This window comes from Schistocerca serialis, chromosome 1, assembly GCF_023864345.2.
Source record: "Schistocerca serialis cubense isolate TAMUIC-IGC-003099 chromosome 1, iqSchSeri2.2, whole genome shotgun sequence".
NCBI classification, from domain to species: domain Eukaryota; kingdom Metazoa; phylum Arthropoda; class Insecta; order Orthoptera; family Acrididae; genus Schistocerca; species Schistocerca serialis.
This window is the reverse complement of record NC_064638.1, coordinates 741,162,151-741,187,948: the sequence shown is the minus strand read 5'-3', so window position 1 is coordinate 741,187,948 and position 25,798 is coordinate 741,162,151. Positions and strand designations below refer to the sequence as shown.

General features: G+C 43.3%; 1 protein-coding gene across 1 annotated transcript in view; it reads left to right on the top strand.

Annotated features, from left to right (window-relative positions):
* LOC126481891 (cyclic nucleotide-gated cation channel subunit A) overlaps window positions 1-25,798 on the top strand; it is a gene marked incomplete at its 5' end in the record, with an annotated part of 250,818 nt that overhangs the window by 82,305 nt on the left and 142,715 nt on the right. Inside the window, one exon of the mRNA XM_050105853.1 lies at window positions 19,783-20,048. Within this exon, the coding sequence (XP_049961810.1) occupies window positions 19,783-20,048 (266 nt within the window). The remainder of the gene's footprint in view (window positions 1-19,782; window positions 20,049-25,798) is intronic.

Sequence of the window (25,798 nt, the reverse complement as noted above, 5' to 3'; positions counted from 1 at the left end):
CACTCCGTAAATTCTGTTGGCTCTTGGATTATGTCACAAACAGAACGCACTTCACATCACCTTTTTTTAAATTAATTTTTTCCCCGTTTCCTGTGTCGAGAGAATTAATATCAGAGTAATAAAAGTCACTACAACAGTAAAATTCATGGAATGGTTTGAATTCTTGTTTGGTAATGAGGAAACCGGATGGCGTTTTGCAGCGTTGAGGAGCACGTAACCCGGCTTTCACGCTAGGGAGTCGCCAGTAATTGCGTGAGTACTGCCTCATTAACCTAATGGTGTAGAATCGCGGGCGCAGTAATCCAACGTCAACTATTCCGCGTGAGTAACAGAAGGCCACTGTTAAGTGCTAAGTAAATACTGTTAGTGAGCCACTGCAGCAACTAACCAAAACAGTATCCGAAAGCTCAACAAGTTATGTTTTCACCACTGTAACTTCCAAATCAGCAAGCAAACAACTTTTCAACATGACTCACGTTTTTAGTCTGACGTCCGCCAAGTACACCGCCATCATCTTCCACAGTTGAATTATCACACGCTAATGGTACAACACATCATCAGAATTGCAAGGAAATTTGGCTATAGAGGGGGCCAAAATGCCTCCTGAGACGTAAATGTGACATATCAAATGTCCATTTTTCTTGTCTCAAATGTTAGATATTAAATTACTGGGTAAGCTGTGGACCATAAGTGTTGACTATGTTCACTAAGTTTCCTAACTACATCAATGCATTATTAAATTCTATCCAACAAAGGAGACGTAATTACGCTAATTATAAAACGTATGCTTTATATTTGTTTCACTGCTAAAGTCTCAATCTGAAGACTGCTTGGCAGTGATTCCACTTGTCCACTTTTCTCTGCTCCTTGTTAGTCTCTTCATTTCCTCAAATCCATCGAGATAGAAATTGAAGCTACATGTGAGATTGTGTGGGCAAGACTCAGTTTCAGGGGATCCTTCTATCGCCCACTAGACTCGCCTGCTGATGTAACCGTTTACTTTAGAGGAAATATCGGTTTACTTGTACCTAAGCTCCCCCATCGTGCTGTAATCATCGGTGGGGACTTTAATAATCCAACAATTAATTGGGAAAATTTTGTTAGCGATGGGCGTGATAAAAAATCCTGGAAATTTTATTAAATGCGCTCTACTGACCACGATGCGGATGTTGCAACAATTGTTACCAAACTACGAATGACAATTAAAACAAGAAAAAAAGATATATACGTCCTGTAAATTAGATAAAAAATCAGTAGTGTCATATCTCAATGAGGGACTTGAAACTTTCAGCAGAGGGCAGGAGCACGTGGAGGAACTGCGGCTAAAGTTTAAAAGAACAGTTGAACATGCACTGGGTAGATATGTATCCAGTAGAACAATTCTTCATGGGAGAGAACCTGCACGATATACAGTCATTGTAAAGGAACTTCTAAAGAAACAGAGATTACTGCATAATAGGTGTAAAACGAATCATAGAGCTATAGATAGAGAGATGCTGGATGAAACACGTTTATCTGCCAAGAGAGCAATACCTGATGCCTTCAGTGGCTATCATAGCAGAATATTGTCAAAGTGATCTTTCGCAGAACTCAAAGAAATTGTGGCATTACGTAAGGGATGTAAGTGGAACCAAGTTAGTGTACAGTCCCTAGCGAATGAGACAGGAAATCAAATTGAAGATAGCAAAGCAGAAGCTAAACTGCTTATCTCCGTTTTCAGATGTTGCTTTACAAAGGAAAACCCAGGAGAATTGCCCCAGTTTAATTCTCGTGACGCTGAAAAGAAGAATGGGTATTAGAGTCAGTGGTGTTGAGAAACAGCTGAAACCGTTAAAAATGAACAAAGTTCAAGGGCCCGATGGAATCCCTGTCAGATTCGATACTAAATTTGAGGCTGAGTTAGCCTCTCTTCTCACTATAATCCGTCGTAGATTCTTCGTACAAAAAAACCTGCCCAGTCCTTGGAAAAAGGCAAAGGTCACACCCATCTACAAGAAAGATAGTAGAAGTGATCCACAAAACTACCGTACAATATTCTTGACATCAAGTTGTTGTAGAATCTTAGGACATATTCTGACCTCAAACATAATGAGGTATCTTGTACAGAATGACCTTCTCAATGCCAGCCAGCGTGGATTTCGAAAACATCGATCTTGTTAAACGCAACTCGCACTTTCCACATGACATACTGAAAGCTTTGGGTCAAGGCAAAGAGGTAATGCAGTATTCCTTGAGTTCCGCAAAGCATTTGACCCAATACCACACCTACACTTATTGTCAAAAGTACGATCATATGGGGTATGAAGTGAAATTTGTGACTGGGTTGAGAATATTGTGGTAGGGAGGACGCAACACGTTATTTGGATGGAGAGTCATTGTCAGATGTAGAAGTAGCTTCGAATGTGCCCCAGAGAAGTCTGTTGGGACCCTTGCTGTTCATGTTGCATGTTAATATCTCTGCAGACAATATCACTAGTAAAATCAGGCTTTTCTCCGATGGTGCAGTTATCTATAATGAAGTACGAGTACAATCTGAAGGACTCAAAAATTGGCAACTTGTCCAAGTGTTGGGAAATGTAAAATTGTGCATTTCACAAAAGGAAAACTTGTAGTATCCTATGATTGTAATATCAGAGTCACTCTTGGAATTGGCCAAGTCAAACAAGTATCTGGGTGTAACACTTTGTAGGAATATGAAATGGAATGATCACAGAGGTTCAGTCACGATGGTAGACTTTGGTTCACTGGTATAATACTGGAGAGGTGCAATCAGTCTACGAAGCAGATCGCTTACAAATCACTCGTGTGACCTGCTCTAGTGTACTGCTCAAGTGTGTGGGACCCCTACCAGATAGGACTAACTGAGAAAACTGAACGTATACAGAGACTGGCAGCAGGAATGGTTACAGGTTTCTTTAATCCATGGGAGAGTGTCACAGAGATACTGAAGGAACTGAACTGGCAGACTCTTGAAGATAGACGTAAACTATCCTGAGAAATTCTATTAACAAAGTTTCAAGAACAAGCTTTAAACGATGACTCTAGAAATATACTACAATCCATTACGTATCGCTCACTTATGGATCCGGAGAATAAGATTAGAATAATTACTACATAGTCAGAGGCATTCAAAAAAACATTCTTCCCACGCTCCATACGTGAATGGAACAGGAAGAACCCCTAATAACTGGTACAGTGGGCCGTACCCTCTGTCATGCACCTCACTGTGATTTGCAGAGTATAAATGTAGATGAGCCTGCTTCTACGCCGTCTCTACGTCTTCCTCTTCCTCTCCTGCCTTGAATCATTCTTTGCATTATATGGACTGGAAAACTATTCTGTCGGTATTGGTGGACAATTAATTGAACCCTTCTTTTCCGTGCTGTTGATAGTAAATAACTGGTTTCACTGTTCTTCTAAGAATTTATTCTTTTGTGAGCTTTGCTGTTCACATGAAATTTTCCCTATTTCTCAGGCACCACATGTCATACGCTTCCAGACGTCTCATATGGCCCATACAGTGCCAGGGTTTAGACAAAACTCTTAATGAACCTGTAATAAATGTTTAGAAAGTTGGAATTCAATCCACGAGCATATTAGCCTCGACTACGTAATTCATATTTTAAACGCAGTTTTGCGTCTTATCAGTATGGATTTATAAGTAAAAAAGCGCTATTTTCTTGCAGCATGATCTGGGTGCGGCGTCATTTGTAGAGCCAAGAAATTTCAGATGTGTTCCCAGAAAATTTGATAAGTGGTCTCTCCTATACTTGTTCCTTATCAACCCATTTCTGCCTGAATTAATTTTCCCTTCTGAATTTTACAAATTAGATATTTATGTTTATTGTCATCAAATAAACATACTACAACAAGCAAAACAGAGAAATAATTAACAATTTAAAAAAACAGGATGTAACATATTCGTCACCCTAGACAGAACATGCATTTTAAACGGAATACATGACAGCAAATAAAATAATGCAGTATATGCCATTTATATCGTGTTTAAGAACAGTACTCTCTTTCTGTGCTACACTACAAAACACACTATGCGCAAATCAGCATCACATTTGGAGTACATATGCAGTTCTCTGAAGCGCCAGATGATTTTTCTCATCATGTCTGACGTCGCGCAGCACCGTACCTTAGTATGAATTATCAGCATGTTGAGCAGGACCTCTAGGCATTGTTACACTGGGAGTCACGTAACATTTCACAATGCAGCGCGTGAACTGCAGCTGTTAAATATTCGCAAACATCTTTCTGTACAGAAGCCACCCATTAGGAACAGACATATCCAGTAGTCAGCCACATAAAAATTTACCATCACCACTTCTTTCCTCTGGTACTCAGCGCATATGACGCTACATTTTCACCCATTCTGTTAGTTTTACACATACTTTTGTCGTTTTCTCCAATAACATACGGCTCAGGTACAAGTTCTTTTCTTCTCTCGTCTGGAGTATCGGCCTACAGAGCTGACTAGATTGATGCCATGACTGGTGGCAAAAGTTGTTATTGCAGAATTATTTAGCCATCTGGTAATGGTCATTTCACGTCCCTTGTTGCTCTTGAAATGAAAATCTCCTCTCTTATTACTTTTGGGCATTGTCTTTTGCACCATAACCTTGTTGCTTTAGATGAATCAAAAATTAATGTGATGAAAATAAGTTGTCAAAATAAAACCTGTAAGGCAGATTTTACATTTTTCAGAAATGGAATCGATCATTTGAACCAGATGTGCAGTACAGTTTCCGAATGTCATTCGTACAGTTAATTCATTTGTGCATCGGTTCGTTCGTATAACTGAAAACCCATGTTTGTGTTTAGGCACCATACATTGTACCAAAAGTTAAAGAGTTTACCTTTCAGAAATTGTTTATATCTGTGCCTATGAAAATACTTAATCATGCTTAATCATAATCCAAATCTTTCTCGTGCTGAAAGCGGAGAGAAAACTGTTTTGCTGGCATACTTATTAATGGCCGAAATTTCTACATTTTATCATTTACATTGATTTTTGTGTTATCGCACGAGAGAATGAAACCTGTAATTGTTTCATGCCTATATCTCCTCATCGTGTTGTGCATCACTTTACCTCACATGTTCAGACCTCAATCCCAGTAACATCTTCTGCTAGGTACGGGATTATAGCCCGAAATAATCAGAATTCCTAAAAAAAATTGTTTCTTTATGTGTTATATTGGAATCTGGGCAGTTCCTGAACAAAGCGCATTTTGTTGATTTAATGAAGAGAAATTCAATTATTTAATCATTTTAAAAGAAGCCAAACCATTGAGCTGAACACAAGCTCTGCATTTTCTATGAACATTGTCAGTAAATATAAAGTTAATTCTTTGTAGATCCCTCCCCCTTCAATCTATGATTATTTTTTTATCTTTTGTAGCTTTTCTGTTTTATCTGAGGTGACATCTTTCTTTTTTATCATGGTGAGAGCAATCAAACTCAGGTTAACCACACAACCTGTTTTTGTTACTCAAAACCACTTCTGCACCAGCCTTAAACTGCGTTGGTCCAAGATTATCTATCTTCCACCACCATCTTCTTCAGCAGAATCTTCACCCAACTTCGCAGAAGCTTCAGGAGGTTCAATAAATAAATATATCTATTGCAGTTTCCTCGTTCACCTCAAGAATAGCTTTTATGCACATACAGGCCTCTGATAAAGAAGGAATCATTATACCGTTCTGCCTATCCTAACGTAAATCCGATACACAACTTAAAACTGGACTAGGAACCATAACAATGAAATTAATTTTGTGGCTAACGTATATTATAAATTGCAGCACCTTTACCATTATAATCAAGTAAAAGCAGTAAAAATTGTGTGATGTATTTACGACAGGAAATAATACTTACTTCTTACTGCAAGACATAATTTTATGTAGAAAAGGTCTTCAGTAATTAAAGCTCCAGGCAGTGAGCTAGTTGTATTTATTTTTGGCAGAAACCCGCCTAAATGTCAATGACAGAGTGTACTTATCTGACAGGGAATGGTCCAATCCAATATGTTGAAACCTACCCTGAAACTTTTTAGCCAGGAAGAGTGCACCGAAAGAAATGCACTGTCAAAATTTTAGCTGCTAAGGTGAACTGCAAGTATTTTTTTAATGTTGATGTTACTCATTTTTGCCACATGAAGACCCGCTCGTAACAGCGGTTTATATAGCTCTTGTTAACAAGCGCGAATCGGCGAATAAGACGATGCGGTGACAAGATAACGTGGCGCCAAGTAGCGCGAAGGCAAAAGTGCACACATGCGACTTTTAAGCTCTTAAACCATACTAAAAATGCCTTAAGTCATTAATCTTTTGAATACCTTGCTATTCATATGTACAGATGAACTGTTGCAGACGTAATTGTTACACAAGTGACTAGTAGAGGAAAGAAGATCAAGGCAGTGTGTGGCATTGCATTTCGCGAGCAATGGAACACAATGGCAGACGGTTATTTGACAGTTACGCCAGACAGAAATGAATAAATGACTTAGTGGATAATCATGAACACTGACATAGTGATTTTTCGGACACTACAGCCATCAAATGATTGCACTTCTGCAACAAAATTCAGGTTGTTTGAAAAACAACTCCCTAGTTTTAAGTAAATTTAATGGAGAAATTCCTTCAAGTTTTAATTAATGTTAGTAGACTTTAACGTGAGTTCCATTTGTTGGCCTGCACACGTCGAGACGGTATTCCCTTCTCGCCACGTATTCATCACCATTTAAGGTGCAACTCCAACAGCCGCGACGATTCTTTCCCGTAAATGATTGATGTCCTTGATCTTTTCAGCGTACACAATATTTTTTACGTGGCCCCAAAAGAAAAAGTCTAGTGGGGTTATGTCTGGGCTTAGAGGTGGCCCAGGTATTGGGCCAGCCCCGCCTATCCACCTTCCTGGAAGGTGAGTGTCAAGAGCCGCACACTACCATACAGACGTATAAAATTAAGTTGCACTGTTATAACTGACTCAATTTTCCCAAGACGAATAACACACTGCGCTTTCTGTTCCGGAGTGCACATTGTTGCTGAGCTGCTCTGCACTTTACTGCACGCACGCCTGGACTTAACTGAGGGAACAGAGGAAAAAAACAGAACAGGTGCCGTCTCAAGGTCAAGCAGACCTGCCAACTGCAGGGGAGCCAAACTTAGAGAGTTGATGAATCAAACACCACAAACTAGAATAGTGTATGCCACTTTGTACAGACTCTAGGGCACTTTAAAACTTGGGAGTTCTTTTTCAAACATCCTTTATTGTTCACCTAGATCGCCTCTATTTCTTCACGCTCGTTTCGGCTGATAAACAGTCGCCTCTATATCTTTGATGCAGACGAACTGTTGATTTATCCTTATTGGGATAGAGTTAGTTACAGCTTCAGGCTTTGCTCTGGTTCACTTACTGTGAGACAGATCTTCACAAAATAGTTAACTGCTTAAAAGATATGAAACTGCCCCTAAATAAAAGTAATATGAAACTAAGTGCACATCACGAAATGTTTAAGAGTAACAACGATAGGCCGACATGCATCCAAGTAACTGGAATAATAAAGCCAACAGAGAGATCAAGTTGCATCAGTCACGGAGAAGACAAACGTAAGGCTTAGTTTTAGGATACCGAGTTTGTCTACGAAACAGGTTCCTTATAAAATATTGGAATAGTACTAAATTTAAGTGAGTGACGTCTGTACCAGATTGGACCAACGAGGGATACTGAACGTGTGAAGAAAAGATTAGCAAGAACGATCGATGGCAGACTGCGAGGAATGTCACACAAATGTTACGAAATCGAATTAGCTAACACTCAGCGAAAAGTGTCACCATAGTCTAAAATAACAGTTGCGACATTCCGTCTCGTGTTTGTTACCCACAGCGACAGCAGCGCCCCAAGCGGCCAGCATGCTGCTTTTGGATCACGGGGTCCCGGGTTCGATTCCCGGCCGGGTTGGGGAGTTTCTCTGCCCGGGGACTTGGTGTTTGTGTTGTCCTCAACATTTCATCGTCATCATTCTTGACAGTGGGTAGATTGGACTGTGTAAAAAATTGGGACTTTGTACGGACGCTTATGACCGCGCAGTCGAGCGCCCCATAAACCAAACATCATCATCCTCATCATCCAAGTGGTCAGCAAGCGACACTTCTGAATACGATATTGGAAAAGTGCGAATACTAACGTGTACATTGATTTGTAACAAAATTCTTCCAATTGGGAGTGTATGTAGTGCCATAAAAATTGACAACAAGTAAAAAATTGCACCAAATTTGTGATTCTGTAGTGTCCTAAGAACACCGGAAGATACGAAACCGTGCATTACAGAACAATTTATTTACGATTCTCTTGTAACGTACAGGCATCTACTGAGCAATGTCATTTTCCTTCAGTAACAAAATATTGCTAGTAAACACCAGAGCACCTGACCTTTTGCGGAAAGACGTCAAGTATCTATCCAACAAAACAGAGTTTTGTTCGCTACACTTTCAGCCAAATCAGAGAATGTGGAACGTAGGAAACCTATGTGGAATGTAATACCTACATTATTTAACATATCAAATCAGCCACCACAACTGTAACTTAATGGAAAAGCATACCTACGTGATACTAAATTGTCAAAAGTAATAAAACTGCTTCCCAGCGACCAATTCCACAACTGTTGCTAAATCTGAGCCACAAACGGAAAGAACTTTCAATACATTCGCTTTCGAAGCAGAAGTAATTACATTTACGAAAATACAAGTGTATTAGAAAGTCGAGTGAAGAGTACGAAAGGGCGAATCATTGGACTCCATAAAAAATTTTAAGTATTAAGGAAAGTTCCTGTGATAATAAAAACAGATAACAACAGAAATCCCCCCATGAACCATGGACTTTGCCGTTGGTGGGGAGGCTTGCGTGCCTCAGCGAAACAGATGGCCGTACCATAGGTGCAACCACAACGGAGGGGTATCTGTTGAGAGGCCAGACAAACATGTGGTTCCTGAAGAGGGGCAGCAGCCTTTTCAGTAGTTGCAGGGGCAACAGTCTGGATGATTGACTGATCTGGCCTTGTAACATTAACCAAAACGGCCTTGCTGTGCTGGTACTGCGAACGGCTGAAAGCAAGGGGAAACTACAGCCGTAATTTTTCCCGAGGACATGCAGCTTTACTGTATGATTAAATGATGATGGCGTCCTCTTGGGTAAAATATTCCGGAGGTAAAATAGTCCCCCATTCGGATCTCCGGGCGGGGACTACTCAAGAGGACGTCGTTATCAGGAGAAAGAAAACTGGCATTCTACGGATCGGAGCGTGATATGTCAGATCCCTTAATCGGGCAGGTAGGTTAGAAAATTTAAAAAGGGAAATGGATAGGTTAAAGTTAGATATAGTGGGAATTAGTGAAGTGCGGTGGCAGGAGGAACAAGACTTTTGGTCAGGTGATTACAAGGTTATAAATACAAAATCAAATAGGGGTAATGCAGGAGTAGGTTTAATAATGAATAAAAAATAGGAGTGCGGGTTAGCTACTACAAACAGCATAGTGAACGCATTATTGTGGCCAAGATAGACACAAAGCCCATGCCTACTACAGTAGTACAAGTTTATATGCCAACTAGCTCTGCAGATGATGAAGAAATTGATGAAATGTATGACGAGATAAAAGAAATTATTCAGATAGTGAAGGGAGACGAAAATTTAATAGTCATGGGTGACTGGAATTCGTCAGTAGGAAAAGGGAGAGAAGGAAACATAGTAGGTGAATATGGATTGGGGGGAAGAAATGAAAGAGGAAGCCGCCTTGTAGAATTTTGCACAGAGCATAACTTAATCATAGCTAACACTTGGTTCAAGAATCATAAAAGAAGGTTGTATACCTGGAAGAATCCTGGAGATAGTAAAAGGTATCAGATAGATTATATAATGGTAAGACAGAGATTTAGGAACCAGGTTTTAAACTGTAAGACATTTCCAGGGGCACATGTGGATTCTGACCACAATATATTGGTTATGAACTGCAGATTGAAACTGAAGAAACTGCAAAAAGGTGGGAATTTAAGGAGATGGGACCTGGATAAACTGAAAGAACCAGAGGTTGTAGAGAGTTTCAGGGAGAGCATAAGGGAACAATTGACAGGAATGGGGGAAAGAAACACAGTAGAAGAAGAATGGGTAGGTCTGAGGGATGAAGTAGTGAAGGCAGCAGAGGATCAAGTAGGTAAAAAGACGAGGGCTAATAGAAATCCTTGGGTAACAGAAGAAATATTGAATTTAATTGATGAAACGAGAAAATATAAAAATGCAGTAAATGAAGCAGGCAAAAAGGAATACAAACGTCTCAAAAATGAGATCGACAGGAAGTGCAAAATGGCTAAGCAGGGATGGCTAGAGGACAAATGTAAGGATGTAGAGGCTTGTCTCACTAGAGGTAAGATAGATACTGCCTACAGGAAAATTAAAGAGACCTTTGGAGAGAAGAGAACCACTTGTATGAATATCAAGAGCTCAGATGGCAACCCAGTTCTAAGCAAAGAAGGGAAGGCAGAAAGGTGGAAGGAGTATATAGAGGGTTTATACAAGGGCGATGTACTTGAGGACAATATTTTGGAAATGGAAGAGGATGTAGATGAAGATGAAATGGGAGATAAGATACTGCGTGAAGAGTTTGATAGAGCACTGAAAGACCTGAGTCGAAACAAGGCCCCGGGAGTAGACAACATTCCATTAGAACTACTGATGACCTTGGGAGAGCCAGTCATGACAAAACTCTACCATCTGGTGAGCAAGATGTATGAGACAGGCGAAATACCCTCAGACTTCAAGAAGAATATAATAATTCCAATCCCAAAGAAAGCAGGTGTTGACAGATGTGAAAATTACCGAACTATCAGTTTAATAAGTCACAGCTGCAAAATACTAACGCGAATTCTTTACAGACGAATGGAAAAACTAGTAGAAGCGGACCTCGGGGAAGATCAGTTTGGATTCCGTAGAAATGTTGGAACACGTGAGGCAATACTAACCTTACGACTTATCTTAGAAGAAAGATTAAGAAAAGGCAAACCTACGTTTCTAGCATTTGTAGACTTAGAGAAAGCTTTTGACAACGTTAACTGGAATACTCTCTTTCAAATTCTGAAGGTGGCAGGGGTAAAATACAGGGAGCGAAAGGCTATTTACAATTTGTACAGAAACCAGATGGCAGTTATAAGAGTCGAGGGGCATGAAAGGGAAGCAGTGGTTGGGAAAGGAGTGAGACAGGGTTGTAGCCTCTCCCCGATGTTATTCAATCTGTATATTGAGCAAGCAGTAAAGGAAACAAAAGAAAAATTTGGAGTAGGTATTAAAATTCATGGAGAAGAAGTAAAAACTTTGAGGTTTGCCGATGACATTGTAATTCTGTCAGAGACAGCAAAGGACTTGGAAGAGCAGTTGAACGGAATGGACAGTGTCTTGAAAGGAGGATATAAGATGAACATTAACAAAAGCAAAACGAGGATAATGGAATGTAGTCAAATTAAATCGGGTGATGGTGAGGGGATTAGATTAGGTAATGAGACACTTAAAGTAGTAAAGGAGTTTTGCTATTTAGGGAGTAAAATAACGGATGATGGTCGATGTAGAGAGGATATAAAATGTAGACTGGCAATGGCAAGGAAATCGTTTCTGAAGAAGAGAAATTTGCTAACATCGAGTATAGATTTAATTGTCAGGAAGTCGTTTCTGAAAGTATTTGTATGGAGTGTAGCCATGTATGGAAGTGAAACATGGACGATAACCAGTTTGGACAAGAAGAGAATAGAAGCTTTCGAAATGTGGTGCTACAGAAGAATGCTGAAGATAGGGTGGGTAGATCACGTAACTAATGAGGAGGTATTGAGCAGGATTGGGGAGAAGAGAAGTTTGTGGCACAACTTGACTAGATGAAGGGATCGGTTGGTAGGACATGTTTTGAGGCATCAAGGGATCACAAATTTAGCATTGGAGGGCAGCGTGGAGGGTAAAAATCGTAGAGGGAGACCAATAGATCAATACACTAAGCAGATTCAGAAGGATGTAGGTTGCAGTAGGTACTGGGAGATGAAGAAGCTTGCACAGGATAGAGTAGCATGGAGAGCTGCATCAAACCAGTCTCAGGACTGAAGAATGTTACTCAGACAAGAAATGTTCTTATATTCCCTTGCATCCAACGGAATAAGCTGCAAATGTAGACATATTCAGAAGTATTTCTTCATGAATGAGTTGTAGCTTATGGCAATGAATCAGTGTGATTCGGCTGTTTTTACATGTATTTCAGGACAATTCATGTCTCTTGGTAACTTACTAAAGCATGGAACGCAAAAATATAACTATTCCGTTAATTAAGTATAAAATATTTTTGAAAAAAACATTATCCTTACGTCCCATGTGATTCTCTGCTTTCTCACAGCTTGGAATGCTAATATCGCTCCAGATGTCAAATGGTAATAGCTTTCGCACCAGACGATGTCGTGACTGCATTTATTACACTGTGGTGACACGTTACGAAAAGTTTATCCACCACTTTGACAAGGCCGTTGATAGGTTGTGAGTGACTCTTTGTACAGGAAGCAAGATAAGGCAGCGTCAGAGAATCAAACATATCAATCCTAGCCTGGGCATGGTTCATTTCTTAACCGCCCATGAGCTTCATCTGAGTGTAAACGTCGGCCAGGAGGGTGGATGTGCCTGTGGAGTGAAAGGCTCTCCAGAACGTGTACTTCTATACTGTAACCGTTGGTCGCAGGAAAGACGAGTAGGATACCCCATGGCATAACACAGTCGCTTAAGAGACCCGAGCTTATGGACAGATCTAGGGCGCTGCATAAGGAGTACTTGCAGAACCGAGAACGCAAGCAGCAACGAGCACAGGCGACGAATGGCTTTACAGACAATAATAGCGAGACAAGGCGACAACAGTAGTGGTAGCAGTAGAGACAGCGACACAGGCGAAGACGGACAAACACAGAATAGCAACTAAATGTTTAGTCAAAGAGTGACACGAAAACAAATGTTAATTAGACAGTAATATTAAACTGTAAGAGAAATGTAGAAATAGAGGAGAGCACATTTTGCCACATAGAGAAACCTCACCTAGGTGTATGATCACGCGTCTGAGAACGAGAGATTCAAAGTATTGGTGAGGTCCTTGCTCTGGGGTGGCGAATAGTATCTGATATGGCTGCGGCTGCCCAGGAGCGAGAGGCACAATGCCTTTCGGAGGTTTCCGAATCAGTTCTAGGTTTACAAATATTTTGTGCTGCAACACTGTCAAAAATTCGTTAACGTAACAAGCAATTAAATAAGGTCCATAGTACACTGAGGCACCAAAGCTGGTGTAGGCATGCGTATTTAGATTAAGAGATATATAAACAGGCAGAATACGGCGGTGCGGTCGGAAACGCCTTTATAAGGTAAGTGCCTGGCGCAGTTGTCAGATCGGTTGCTGCTGCTACAATGGCAGGTTATCAAGTTTTAAGTGAGTCTGAACGTGCTGTTATAGTCGGCATACGAGCGATGGGACACAGCATCTCCGATGTAGCGATGAAGTGGGGATTTTCCCAAACGACCATTTCACAAGTGTGCCGTTAATACCAGAAATTCGGTAAAACATCAAATCTACGACATCGCTGCAGCTAGAAAAATGTGGTGCAAGAACGGGACCAACGCCTCGCGGGATTAGCCGAGCGGTCTAGGGCGTTGCAGTCATAGACTGTGCGGTTGGTCCCGGCGGAGGTTCGAGTCTTCCCTCGCGCATGGCTGTGTGTGTTTGTCCTTAGGATAATTTAGGTTAAGTAGTGTGTAAGCTTAGAGACTGATGACCTTAGCAGTTAAGTCCTACAAAATTCCACACACATTTCAACATTTTTTGAACGGGACCAACGACGACTGAAGAGAATCGTTCAACGAGACAGAAATGCAACCGTTCCGCAAGTTGCTGTAGATTTCGATGCTGGGCCATCAGCAAGTGTCAGCGTGCTAAACATTCAACGAAACGTCATCTTTATGGGCTTTCGGAGCCGAAGGCCCATTCTTGTATCCATGATCACTGCACGATAGAAATCTTTACGCCACGGCTGGGCCCGTCAAGACCGACATTGGACCGATGATGACTGGAAACATGTTAACTGGTCGGACGAGTCTCGTTGCAAATTGTATCGAGCGGATGAACGTGTACGGGAATGGACACAACTTCATGAATCGATGGGTCCTTCATGTGAGCAGGGAACTGTTCAAGTTGGTGGAGTCTTAGTGGTGTGGGGCGTGTGGAGTCGGGGATATATTGAAGTCCTGATATGTCTAGCTACGACTCTGACACGTGACACGTATGTAGGCATCCTGTCGGATCGCCTGCATCCATTCATCTCCATTGTGCATTCCGATGGACTTGGGCAATTCCAGCAGGACAACGTGACACCCCAGACGTCCAGAACTGCTACAGAGTGCTTCCAGGAACACTCTTCTGAGTTTAAACACTTCCGCTGGCCACCAAACTTCCCAGACAAGAACATTATTGAGCATATCTGGGATTCCCTGCATGGTGCTCTTCAGAAGAGATCTCCACCCCTTCGTACTCTTACGAATTTATGAACAGCCCTGCAGGATTCATGGTGTCAGTTCCCTCCAGCACTACTTCAGACATCAGTTGAGTGCGTGCCATGTCACGTTGCGGCATTTCTGCGTGTTCGCGGGGTCCTTACACGATATTAGGCAGGTGTACCAGTTTCTTTGGCTCTTCATTCTATGTATATGTATAATTTAATGTGAACTTGACTTGTCTTACCAGATGGCACGTAATTTGTAAACGGCAGGAAATAAAAATTTATTTAAGGAAACGGAAATCTTAGGCAGTCATTGGGGCAAAAATAGCTGAAGCTTTAAATTTTGCGTTTAAGAAATCGTTCACTCAGGAATATGTACAAACATACCGTCGTTTGAGCATCGGACAGACTCCCGTATTGTGGACATAATAATGAGCATCGCTGGTGCCGAGAAACAACTGAAAGAGTTGAAAGGAAATACGTCGCCAGGTCCTGATGGAATATCAACTCGATTTTACAAAGAGTTCCCTGTAGCTCCTTACGTAGCCTGCATTTATCGCGAATCTCTCGTCCAGTGAACAGTCCTAAGCGACTGGAAAAAAGCGCAGGTGACTCCTGTAGGCAAGAAGAATAAAATAACTGGCGTACAAAATTATACGCCAATATCTTTAACATCGGTTTACTGCAGAATCCTTGGACATATTCTCAGTTCGAGTAAAATAAATCTCCTTGAGAGGGAAAAGCTTCTGTGCACAAATCAGCACGGTTTTAGAAAGCATTGCTAGTGTGAAACTCAGCTTGATCTTTTCTCAAATAAGATCCAGCGAACCGTGGATAAAGGCAATAGGAGGATCCCGTATTCCTAGATTTCAATAACAGCGTTTCACATGGTGCCACATGGTCGACTGTTAACGAAGCTACGAACATACATAAAAGGTTCCCAGTTACGTGAGTAGCTCGAAGACTTCTTGAATAACAGAGTCCAGTGTGTTGTCCTCCATGGAAAGTGTTCATCAGAGACAATAGTATTGTCAGGAGTACTCCAGGTAAGTGTGATAAGACCGCCGTCATTTTTTATCTACGTAAATGATCTGGCGGACAGGGTAAGCAGCAGTCTGCGGCCGCTGATGTTGCTGCTGTGCACGGGGAAGTGTCGTCGTTGAGTCTCTGTGGAATGGTAGTTTGTGTGATGAATGGCACGTAGCTCTAACTGTGGAAATATGTATATTAATGCAGATAAGTGGGGGAAAAACGCATCGTGTTCAATTAGAGTCTTAGTAGTGTGTTGCATGACATAGTCACGTCGATTAAATATTTATGCGTAACATTGCAAAGTGATATGAAATAGAATGAGCATGTCAGGACTGTAGCAGGGGAAACGAATGATCGACTTCGGGTCAGTGGGAAGATTTTAAGCAAGCGTTAAGGAGACCGCACGGAGGACACTAGTGCGATCTAGTGTTTTGAGCTATTCGAGTGTTTGGGATCAGCATCAGGTCGGATTTATGGAAGACATCGAAGCAAACCGACGCGAGCTAGTAGATTTGTTACCGGTAGGTTTAAACAACATGTAGCTACAACGAAGATGCTTCGGCAACTCATATGGGACTCACTGGAGGGAAGGCGACTTTCTTTTCGAGGAGCACTTTTCGAGGAGAACCGGCGTTTGAGGATGACTGCAGAACATTTCTACTGCCACCAACCTACATTCAGTGTTAGCACTGCGAAGATAGATTAGAGAGATTAGGGCTCGTACGGAGGTATATACAGAGTAACATGTAACACGTCAGCCTCAGTTGCAAATAGAAACCACACTTTACCCAGGTTTCAGCCAAAACAATGTGGCCTTCTTCAGAAGCGAGTGACACTGAAGAAGGCCAAATTAATTTGGCTGAAACCTGGGTAAAGTTTGGTTTCCATCTGCAACTGAGACTGACTTGTTACAAGTTCAACTATCACAGTTGCTGACAGGGCTGCACAATCTTAAAAATTCCTCATATAAAGAGTGTTCGGAGACTCGCGTTACAAACTTCTAAGACTTGTAGCCACTTCTTCTAATCCATTGCGTAACTGTGGCGAAAAGGGTATGCGATTAGTCGGACGTTGTGGGTAATGATCTTGATTAATGTCAGGAACAGTCCTTCCGTTACCGTAAGCTTCGCCATACAGAAGTATCATTTCGTTATATTCTGCAAACGTGTACTCAACCAAGCTGCTCTAATACTCATAGACACGTGAATGACGCTAGAGCCGGGTCAGAGAGGTAGGATAGGTGTCAAATGACATGATACGATCTGACGTAAGCACCTCCCATCCCGTGGCCAACGAGATGGGCGGCCCCTGCAATGAACTTGTGATGCCACATTAGTTGGCTTGTCCGCTACACTTCTAAGACTTCGCGAAGGTCTTAATTTTGCCGTGTGCTATCGAGAACTACATGCATTTAAAAGCGCATTCCAGAATTATTAAACTCTTCTGAAATAAGTACTCGGTCCCCGCCGGAGACAGCTGCTGGCTCTCGTAAGATCTACAGTCTCAAGTACTGTGGTGTACGCACCACGGCCTGTCTTTCTCGTGGGCCTCGCCCCCATCGTAACTATCCTGTCGTATTTCTACCTAGCAAAACATATTTTCAAACGACTATAGCTCGAAAACGGATCGTTTCCGGATGTGGGTTCCAATTCAAAATATTGCTTACTCAATCTCCTCTACAATGCTAGATGCTTGTAACGAAAGTTTCCGCACTCCCTGTAGACACCTCTTTTTGCGAGGAAAACTGCGGGCTTTCAAACAATATGAAATGATGGTGTGGTGGACCTCAGGTACGTACCCTCCGACTCAGAGTTGCAATATTAAAAGTTTTGGCTGGTTTCGTCGTCTAGGGGCTGGGGTACGTAGTTGCCGCATTACATGCCAAATACTGCTGAGTCTACAGTATACGATAAGAATATACACATGAATCGAATGGTCGAAGGTTTCTATCACTCGGCAATTGCGAATTATAAATGTAACATATAAAGTTATAAATGAAAGACTGCAATTAAATAAAATCTGCAGGTACTATCTTAACGACTTTTAATAATGAGTACGACAGAAGAAGTCCTTTTGAGAATGCGGTATATTTCTGCAAAATACTTATTGGTGTCGATGGTCCAGCAACTAAATAAAATATAAGCTGAATAACAGGGAAACAATAGATTCCTACAGCACCGTAATTAGTTATGAACAATAACATAGCTCGCTAGACATTCACTTCTAAACGCACACTACGTCTTCACTGTAGAAACCTCGGAAATCTCACAAGTTCACAAGTCGGCACTCCGAAGTATTTCTACCTCTCGCGGCCACGCGCAATCCACTCCACACTCCAAGTCTCTCCGGCGACCGTGCGTCCCTCACGCCGTACCGTCCCGGCACTTCGCGTTTCCTGTGCCGTACTCCGCAGAACTCTTCACCGGAACCTGCTTCCATCCAGTCTCCCCATCCACGAGCGCTGTGATTGGCTAGAGCGCTCGCGCCATGTCTTCATGCCAACATATCCACACAAACATAACGAAACACATTCGAAGTACTAGATTTACATTTAAATAACTTGAAATTATATAAATATTCCTACGGCTGGACCATAAACACGCTCTAACGCGCAGTATTAGATACATAAACAATTTAAGTAAACATATATCAAAGGAATAGAACAAAAGGTAGGCCAGTAGCCAAATGTCTCTGTGCTTTCTATAACACAGTAAATATTTAACTAATTTCTTCATGAATAGTATATCTCGGATATAAACACAGAGCCGGCCGGTGTGGCCGTACGGTTCTAGGCGCTTCAGTTTGGAACCGCGTGACCGCTACGGTCGCAGGTTCGAATCCTGCCTCGGGCATGGATGTGTGTGACGTCCTTAGGTTAGTTAGGTTTAAGTAGTTCTAAGTTCTAGGGGACTGATGACCACAGATGTTAAGTCCCATAGTGCTCAGAGCCATCTGATGCAATAAACAAAGACATAGACGAATAAATAGATTTATTAGCATGCTGCTACTGTCTTTTCGTGTAACTGTGGAATAGTTATGGCCTGACGCGATCGATTGTAATCGGCCACTTTCACCTCAAATAACTCATGTATTATGCAAATTACATGCCTGTAATCCATACCAATTTAGGTTCACACTAATAGCTTTCTAAAGATACGGCGATCGACAAAATCGGATCAAGCGTTTATATTTTGTAAATTCTTTGCTTGGTGTTACTTGTACAATTTACCTCAGTTACTAAACTTTAAACTAATAAAAGTATTAAAAATCTGATTACACCATCAGAATCGTCGTGCAAATAATATTAATGTACATGTTTCTTTTTGAGATATCATGGTCCATCTGGCTATTATTAATTTCTATATGAACTGTGAAATGTCTGCCATGATGGTTTCATAAAGTCCGCCATCTTTGGCCCTCCCGGCGCACAGCGTCACCAAGGAATTCCTAGCCACGTGGCCGATGGACCACGTGCTGACTCTACCCCTATCGTCCAGCTAACGTTCGGCACCACGTGTTTGCTGCCGGGCCCCTGCTGGCCGAGCGGCCCGTGCGGCCACTGCTTGCTCCGAACTTAGAATATTTTCAGGGCGCCACGACTCGCCCGTTACCGCACAAAACAGAAAAGGGAACTAGTAGTGGCACAGGGTATCCTCCAAATGGCTCTGAGCACTATGGGACTCAACTGCTGAGGTCATTAGTCCCCTAGAACTTAGAACTAGTTAAACCTATCTAACCTAAGGACATCACACACATCCATGCCCGAGGCAGGATTCGAACCCGCGACCGTAGCGGTCTTGCGGTTCCAGACTGCAGCGCCTTTAACCGCACGGCCACTTCGGCCGGCTTTATCCTCCAAGAAGCTTGGGGGATATGTATGTAAATATAGATGTAGATTTTTATTCAGAATCTGAACAGTACGTGGGATCGAACCCAGAAGCTAGGATCTGTTGTTTAGTAATCATAGACTTCCCCTCAGACCACTCGTCATTACATGGCTAGTAATAAACACTACGACAGCGACTGAAATTTGCAATCGTCAGCTATCTGGTAGTTCTAGCACGAGAAATGCATTAGTGCGTGAAAAACTGAATCGCCTAAAATTGTGTATGACAGGACTGCCGGTTGTAGAGATGTGTGGTAGAGTTTTGTGGTGAGAGTGTAGCCCGCAGCGTTCGTCCTGGACCTCTGTGGCAGGCTACCTGGAGCAGGGGCTGATGGTGCGCGACGCGCGGCAGCTGCGGCGGCACTACGTGGAGACGGGCCGCTGGCGGCTGGACGTGCTCAGCCTGCTGCCCACCGACCTCGCCTACCTGTGGTGGCCGCCCGACTCCTGCCACGTGCGCGTCCCCTGCCCCGTCATCGTGCGCGCCAACCGCCTGCTGCGCCTGCCGCGCATGAGCCAGTTCTTCGACCGCACCGAGACCAAAACTGGCTACCCCAACGCTTTCCGGATTTGCAAGGTAAACAACGACAAACATTTCTCATTTTACAAAATTATTGAATCTTTCGTGCCCACTTGTTGACAAACTATCTACTGTCTTCTTCAGCCGTCGTTTGGTTGCTGATTTTTCTGACATTTCGTTAGCACGAGTGTATGGCATTCTTTTCAAACTAGCGCCCGCAGATTCTGCTGTAGCGCCGCTACCTAGTCTTTGAGTGCAAATTATGTCTTTAGCAAAAGTAACGAGAAGTAGTGAGGAAGCCGCCATAGAGTGTTTCGTTAAAAGCCGCGAGTCGATAGCCGCCAGTGTGGACTACAATAAAGACCACATGGGGTTTGCGAAGCCCCGAAAGCCGAGCACAGCAGTAAATTGTCTTCACAGCGGTAACCGTATAGCTAACGGGGCGATGTCACCACACCATGACAAGTCTCTTGTGACTGTTTGCCGCGTTTCAGTGAAAGAAATACGCGCCAGAGGAATTTAACAAAGTCTGAATTTCGAGGCAGGAGATCACTTCTCGTCGCCGGAATCCAGCAGCACCACTAAGATGCCGCAGCTACACTGGACAGCGAGATGACTGGCCATCGCCAGCAGAAACCTTGGGTTGGAGACAGGGCTACGCTTGCTGCCAGCACTTGGTGCCGCATCCCCGCTGACCTGACCTCGGTGCTTGCTGCCACTGACGCTGAGTCCTTGCCACACTTGACGCCGCAGTGCCAACCACTGCCTAACTACCGCTAGAGGGCAACGAGTCGCACAGTCATCTTCGCACACCATCGCGGTGATGTGAGTGGAGAAAGGGGCCACCGGGCCTCCACGACTCTTATGGAAAGTAGCTTAGTAGCTTGCCGCTCACATCAAGAGACACGGCCTCCAAAGTCTGCCGACCGCCCAAGTGCCTTGTGACATCAGCACCAAGATGGAGGCCGCTACCCTCTCACCAGCAGCAGCCAGGGACAACATAGAGAGGAGAGGTAGCCATACTACACTACTGGCCATTAAAATTGCTGCACCGAGAAGAAATGAAGATGATAAACGGGTACTCATTGCACAAATATGTTATACTAGGACTGACGTGTGATTACATTTTTACCCAATTTGGGTGCATAGATCCTGAGAAATCAGCACCCAGAGCAACCACCTCTGGCCGTAATAGCGGCCTTGATACGCCTGAGCATTGAGTCAAACAGAGCTTGGATGGCGTGTACAGGTACAGCGGCCCATGCAGCTTCAACACGATACCACAGTTCATCAAGAGTAGTGACTGGCGTATTGTGACGAGCCAGTTGCTCGGCCACCATTGACCAGACGTTTTCAATTGGTGAGAGATCTGGAGAATGTGCTGGCCAGGGCAGCAGTCGAACATTTTCTGTATCCAGAAAGGCCCGTACCGGACCTGCAACATGCGGTCATGCATTATCCTGCTGAAATGTAGGGTTTCGCAGGGATCGAATGAAGTGTAGAGCCACGGGTCGTAACACGTCTGAAATGTAACGTCCACTGTTCAAAGTGCCGTCAATGCGAACAAGAGATGACCGAGACGTGTAACCAATTGCACCCCATACCATCACGCCGGGTGATACGCCAGTATGGCGATGACGAATACACTCTTCCAATGTGCCTTCACCACGATGTCGCCAAACACGGATGCGACCATCATGATGCTGTAAACAGAACCTGGATTCATCAGAAAAAATGACGTTTTGCCATTCGTGCACCCAGGTTCGTCGTTGAGTAACACCACTGCACGCGCTCCTGTCTGTGATGCAGCGTCAAGGGTAACCGCAGCCGTGGTCTCCGAGCTGATAGTCCATGCTGCTGCAAACGTCGTGGAACTGTTCGTGCAGATGTTTGTTGTCTTGCAAACATCGAGACGTGGCTGCACGATCCGTTACAGCCATGCGGATAAGATGCCTGTCATCTCGATTGCTAGTGATACGAGGCCGTGAACCCACCGATTCCATATTCTGCTAACACTCATTCGATTTCGACCAACGAGAGCAGCAATGTCCCGATACGATAAACCGCAATCGCGATAGGCTACAATCCGACCTTTATCAAAGTCGGAAACGTAATGGTACGCATTTCTCCTCCTTACACGAGGCATCACAACAACGTTTCACCAGGCAACGCCAGTCAACTGCAGTTTGTGTATGAGAAATCGGTTGGAAACTTTCCTCATGTCAGTACGTTGTAGGTGTCGCCACCGGCGCCATCCCTGTGTGAATGCTCTGAAAAGCTAATGATTTGCATATCACAGCATCTTCTTCCTGTCGGTTAAATTTCGCGTTTGTAGCACGTCATCTTCGTGGTGTAGAAATTTTAATGGCCCGTAGTGTACGTCAGGTATTGAAGTCAATAAAAGCCATTCCTAAATGACAACAGTGTTTCCACGGAAGGAACTTCGGTCCCAACATGTACCTTCCCCTTCCCACTCCTCCCCCCTCCCCTTCAATATGTATGTGGGACACCAATATCCGAGGGCTTTTCCCAGGTTATCACCGCCGTGGTTCTTCCTTCAATATCTGCAAGTGTCATTTGTTGCAGCACGGGAATCCAGAATCCTTTCACGTTGAGGCTTTCCTCTTTCTTGTTGAAACTGTTGCCACACTTGTAGATTTACAAGACTTTCCTGAACAAACAGGCGTGGTAGCTCTTCTCCACAGCAAGAACTTCTGTGTCCGCAAATTTTATTACGTGGTCGGTCTCACGCAACACGTGCTCCGCCACGGTCATTTCCTCCACCTGTCCCAACCTGCAATGATGTTTATGTTCGATGACCCTGCTGTGTCCAGTCATTCCAACGTAGACTTTTCCGCATGTACTGGGAATGCGATACACTCTCGACATTGCAAATGTGTCCCTTTCGTCCTTCGCGGATCTGAGACACTTTGATCTTCTTTGGCGGTATATAAATAGTCTTTACTCCGTGTTTGCGCAGCGCATACGATCGATTCTATCCGCCACCCTTTGGATGTACGACACTAAGGCTGTAGGCGACATCTCTTCTGCCGTTGTACTATTTTGCCAAGTGTTAGATCTTGTGGCACTTTTTATGTAAGTGCCGATGTACCCATTGCTGTTCAGAATACTTTCCAGGTGTTACATCTCGCTCCTGATATGCAGCGGCTCACATATTCGTCTTGCACACATTATGAGCCTATTAATCATTCCCATTTTATGGCTCGGATGATGATTTGCCAATTTGTGTAGGTATCGCTCCCTGTGGGTCTGTTTTCGATGCACGCTATGTGCGATGTCCTCACCATCCCTCATAACCAGCTCATCCAGAAAGAGTAGCTGTCGGCCCTTTTTTCATCATAGTAATCTTTATGTTGGTACGGAGACTGATCGGGTGTCTTAGGAAGTCACCGAGCTGTTCCTCATAAAGGTTGTTGTGCAAAAGAGCCACCACCCCCATTTGTTCATGGTAACCTTAGAAAGGCACGAACATGACAACAGCTTCAGCAAGCAGGTGTCAAGGGGAGATCGACAGTTGTTATGACCAAAGAAAAGTTCTCGGACGTTGGCGCGCCACGTACATATATTCTGCGACCGCGATTTCGACGCCACCAGCAATGAAAGGCACTCTTGCTGACGAAACGTCAGAAAAATCAGCAAACAAATGTCGACCGAACGACCCGAGACATAACCCAATAGGCAGTTTATCATTTCTCATCTTCTTTTAGAACGGAATGCAGTAGCATCACAGTGCACATGTAGCCTTTCATAAAATTAAGCTCGCGATTGTAATTATCACCTTGTGGATATTATTTCCAATTCAAGTTGCCCATAACCAATCAGTAGTATCAAACACGTCCGTGAATCATCAGTTTTGCTCACTTAAAATCCACAGTGTCTCTCTTAAATAGAGTTTACGTGGTCGTGCAGGTTGTCCTGCTTTCATTATCTGGCAAATTTTATTTTTATTTTAACTCTGTGACCGGATGCCCTTCCTGCCGCCATAGTCGTCACTTACTCTAGGGCAGGGGAGTCGTGAATGCCGAATGTCTGCGAATCTTACAAACTTTCTTCTGTGTGTTATCTTATTTGTATAGTATTTTCGGAGGAGAAGACTGACAACCAGTCCAGCATTTCCCTAAAAAACCATGGAATAGCACACAAAACCCACACTCAAACTGGCCAGTGGTTAATCCACCACGCGTTTTCGATACAGTTCGCTGTCACCTCTCTGTCTCACAAGCTAGCGTGCTGTGGGTTAATGTATACGGGCAGGTCGTTTACGGTACACAGTCGACCAAAGAAATCGCTAAGTATTAAAAGGTCGTTGTAGACGTGCTGATTACCCGCCGTTCGCATTAAAGTGGCCTCTTCTGAGACGGGGCGGCACGCTGGCCCAGTTCGAATCCACCCGGAGCACTAACGAAGTGGGCTGATGTGCCGGCCATCCTGGATGTGGTTTCTAGACGGTTTACTATATTCCGCCAGGCGGCTAGCGGGCATTCCTATCAGGTATACACTGTGCAAACATTCAGAAAATTTTCTCACATTTGCACGTAGAATTTATTCTAGGCTCAGGTAGATGGGGTACACTGATTCCGTCCTAGAGGTTGAATAGGAGAATGGTGATTTTACATGTTTGGTCTCCTTAAGTCCCATTTTAAGCAGCAATATACAGAGTGGTCCATTGATCGTGACCGGGCCAAATATCTCACGAAATAAGCGTCAAACGAAAAAACTACAAAGAACGAAACTTGTCTAGCTTGAAGGGGGAAACCAGATGGCGCTATGGTTGGCCCGCTAGATGGCGATGCCATAGGTCAAACGGATATCAACTGCGGTTTTTTTTAATAGGAACCCCCCTTTTTTATTACATATTCGTCCAGTACGTAAAGAAATATGGATGTTTTATTTGGACCACTTTTTTCACTTTGTGATAGAGGGCGCTGTAATAGTCACAAACATATGGCTCACAATTTTAGACGAACAGTTGGTAACAGGTAGGTTATTTAAATTAAAATACAGAACGTAGGTACGTTTGAACATTTTACTTCGGTTGTTCCAATGTGATACATGTACCTTTGTGAACTTATCATTTCTGAGAACGCATGCTGTTACAGCGTGATTACCTGAAAATACCACATTAATACAACAAATGCTCAAAATGATGTCCGTCAACCTCAATGCATTTGGCAATACGTGTAACGACATTCCTCTCAACAGCGAGTAGTTCGCCTTCCGTAATGTTCGCACATGCATTGACAATGCGCTGACGCATGTTGTCAGGCGTTGTCGGTGGATCACGATAGCAAATATCCTTCAACTTTCCGCACAGAAAGAAATCCAGGGACGTAAGATCCGGTGAACGTGTGGGTCATGGTATGGTGCTTCGACGATCAATCCACCTGTCATGAAATATGCTATTCAATACCGCTTCAACTGCACGCGAGCTATGTGCTGGACATCCATCATGTTGGAAGTACATCGCCATTCTGTCATGCAGTGAAACATCTTGTAGTAACATCGGTAGAACATTACGTAGGAAATCAGCATACATTGCACCATTTAGACTGCCATCGATAAAATGGGGGCCAATTATCCTTACTCCCATAACGCCGCACCATACATTAACCCGCCAAGGTCGCTGATGTTCCACTTGTGGCAGCCATCGTGGATTTTCCGTTGCCCAATAGTGCATGTTATGCCGGTTCACGTTACCGCTTTTGGTGAATGACGCTTCGTCGCTAAATAGAACGCGTGCAAAAAATCTGTCGTCGTCCCGTAATTTCTCTTGTGCCCAGTGGCAG